This window comes from Babylonia areolata, chromosome 27 (assembly GCF_041734735.1).
Source record: "Babylonia areolata isolate BAREFJ2019XMU chromosome 27, ASM4173473v1, whole genome shotgun sequence".
Classification (NCBI taxonomy): Eukaryota; Metazoa; Mollusca; class Gastropoda; order Neogastropoda; family Buccinidae; genus Babylonia; species Babylonia areolata.
Window position 1 is genome coordinate 37337287 of NC_134902.1, and position 2500 is coordinate 37339786.

The following is a 2500-nucleotide window of genomic DNA, read 5'->3' on the forward strand; positions in this document are numbered from 1 at the left end:
CTAAACAATGCCCACAGCGTCGACAAGTTCTCTGCTGCCTGTGACAACTTTGGCCTCACAATCAGCACAAAGAAGACTGAGGTGATGCACCAGCCAGCTCCAGGAAAGCCTTACGTTGAACCAAACATCTTCATCAACAGGCAACGACTGAATGCGGTGGACAAGTTCACATACCTGGGCAGTACACTCTCTCGCACAGTTGTCATCGACGACGAGGTGAATGCCAAACTCGCCAAAGCCAGCGCTACCTTCGGCAGACTCCACAAGAACGTTTGGAACAGGAGAGGCATCACCCTGGAGACGAAGCTCAAAGTATACAAGGCCATAGTTCTCACCACACTGCTGTATGGATGTGAATCATGGACGGTCTACAAACGCCACGCCAAAAAGCTGAACCACTTCCACACCACCAGCCTCAGAAAACTTCTCGGCATAAAGTGGCAAGAGAAGATCCCTGACACAGAGGTGCTCACTCTGGGCAGGCCATGTAGTTCGCATGCCAGACCACCGGCCCCCCAAGAAACTGCTGCACGGCGAACTCCAACATGACAAGCGCTCCCATGGAGGCCAAAAGAATCGCTTCAAAGACACTCTGAAAGCTTCTCTGAAGGCCTTCAACATCAGCCACGACACATGGGAGCTGAATGCAATGGACAGACCAAAGTGGCGTTCAGCTGTCCACAAAGACGCCAAATCCTGTGAAGCCAACAGATTCGCTGCAGCAGAGCAACGCAGACAGGCCAGGAAAAGCAGTGCCAGCAAGTCCCCGACAGCCGCCACCATCCACTGTCCACACTGCGTCAGAACCTTCCGGGCGCGGATTGGCCTGACCAGTCATCTGCGCACCCACAGAACCCAACCCACCCACCCCCAGGATGACTAGATGGTCCTCGTCGATCCCGACGGGCGAACCACAGTAGTAGTAGCAGCAGAAGCAGCATTCACAGCCGTAACACCAGTACCACCACCAGCAGCATTCACAGCCGTAACACCAGTACCACCACCACCAGCATTAACAGCAGTAACACCAGTACACCAGCACCAGCATTAACAGCAGTAACACCAGTACCACCACCAGCAGCATTCACAGCAGTAACACCAGTACCACCACCACCACCAGCGTTCACAGCAGTAACACCAGTACCACCACCACCAGCATTAACAGCCGTAACACCAGTACCACCACCAGCAGCATTAACAGCAGTAACACCAGTACCACCACCACCAGCATTAACAGCAGTAACACCAGTACCACCACCACCAGCATTAACAGCAGTAACACCAGTACCACCACCAGCAGCATTAACAGCAGTAACACCAGTACCACCACCAGCATTAACAGCAGTAACACCAGTACCACCACCACCACCAGCATTCACAGCAGTAACACCAGTACCACCACCACCAGCATTAACAGCCGTAACACCAGTACCACCACCAGCAGCATTAACAGCAGTAACACCAGTACCACCACCAGCATTAACAGCAGTAACACCAGTACCACCACCACCAGCATTAACAGCAGTAACACCAGTACCACCACCACCAGCAGCATTCACAGCAGTAACACCAGTACACCACCAGCAGCATTAACAGCAGTAACACCAGTACACCAGCACCAGCATTAACAGCCGTAACACCAGTACCACCACCACCACCAGCAGCATTCACAGCAGCAACACCAGTACCACCACCAGCAGCATTAACAGCAGTAACACCAGTACCACCACCAGCAGCATTCACAGCAGTAACACCAGTACACCAGCACCAGCATTAACAGCAGTAACACCAGTACCACCACCACCAGCATTAACAGCAGTAACACCAGTACCACCACCACCAGCATTAACAGCAGTAACACCAGTACCACCACCACCACCAGCATTAACAGCAGTAACACCAGTACCACCACCAGCATTAACAGCAGTAACACCAGTACCACCACCACCAGCATTAACAGCAGTAACACCAGTACCACCACCACCAGCAGCATTAACAGCAGTAACACCAGTACCACCACCACCAGCACTAACAGTCGTAACACCAGTACCACCACCAGCACCAGCATTAACAGCAGTAACACCAGTACCACCACCACCAGCACTAACAGTCGTAACACCAGTACCACCACCAGCACCAGCATTAACAGCAGTAACACCAGTACCACCACCACCAGCACTAACAGTCGTAACACCAGTACCACCACCACCACCAGCAGCATTAACAGCCGTAGTACCAGTACCTTGGCCTCGTAGTGGTTGGGGTCTTCCGTCGAGGACACGGCCTCCACCACACGGCGCAGCTTGCGGAGGTTCTGGTCGTACATGATGAGGAAGGTGGTGGTCTCCGTCTGGTCGGGCTGCAGGGGGTGCACGCGCGGGAAGTTCCCACAGGCGAAGGAGTAAAAGTCCTGGCAGGCGTCGGAGAGCGAGGGGGGGCTCGTGGCCGTGTGGTTCAGCAGCTCCAGCACGTGCCCTGCCGCCCGGAAACACGCCGGCGT

General features: G+C 54.1%; 1 protein-coding gene across 2 annotated transcripts in view; it reads right to left on the minus strand.

Moving 5' to 3' along the window:
- The window catches only part of LOC143301123 (endothelin-converting enzyme homolog), a 79668-nt gene that overhangs the window by 70340 nt on the left and 6828 nt on the right, over positions 1–2500 (minus strand). For both annotated transcript variants that reach the window (XM_076615178.1, XM_076615179.1), the window contains one exon: positions 2243–2500. This exon is cut by the window's right edge and continues 463 nt beyond it. In XM_076615178.1, the coding sequence (XP_076471293.1) occupies positions 2243–2500 (258 nt within the window). The remainder of the gene's footprint in view (positions 1–2242) is intronic.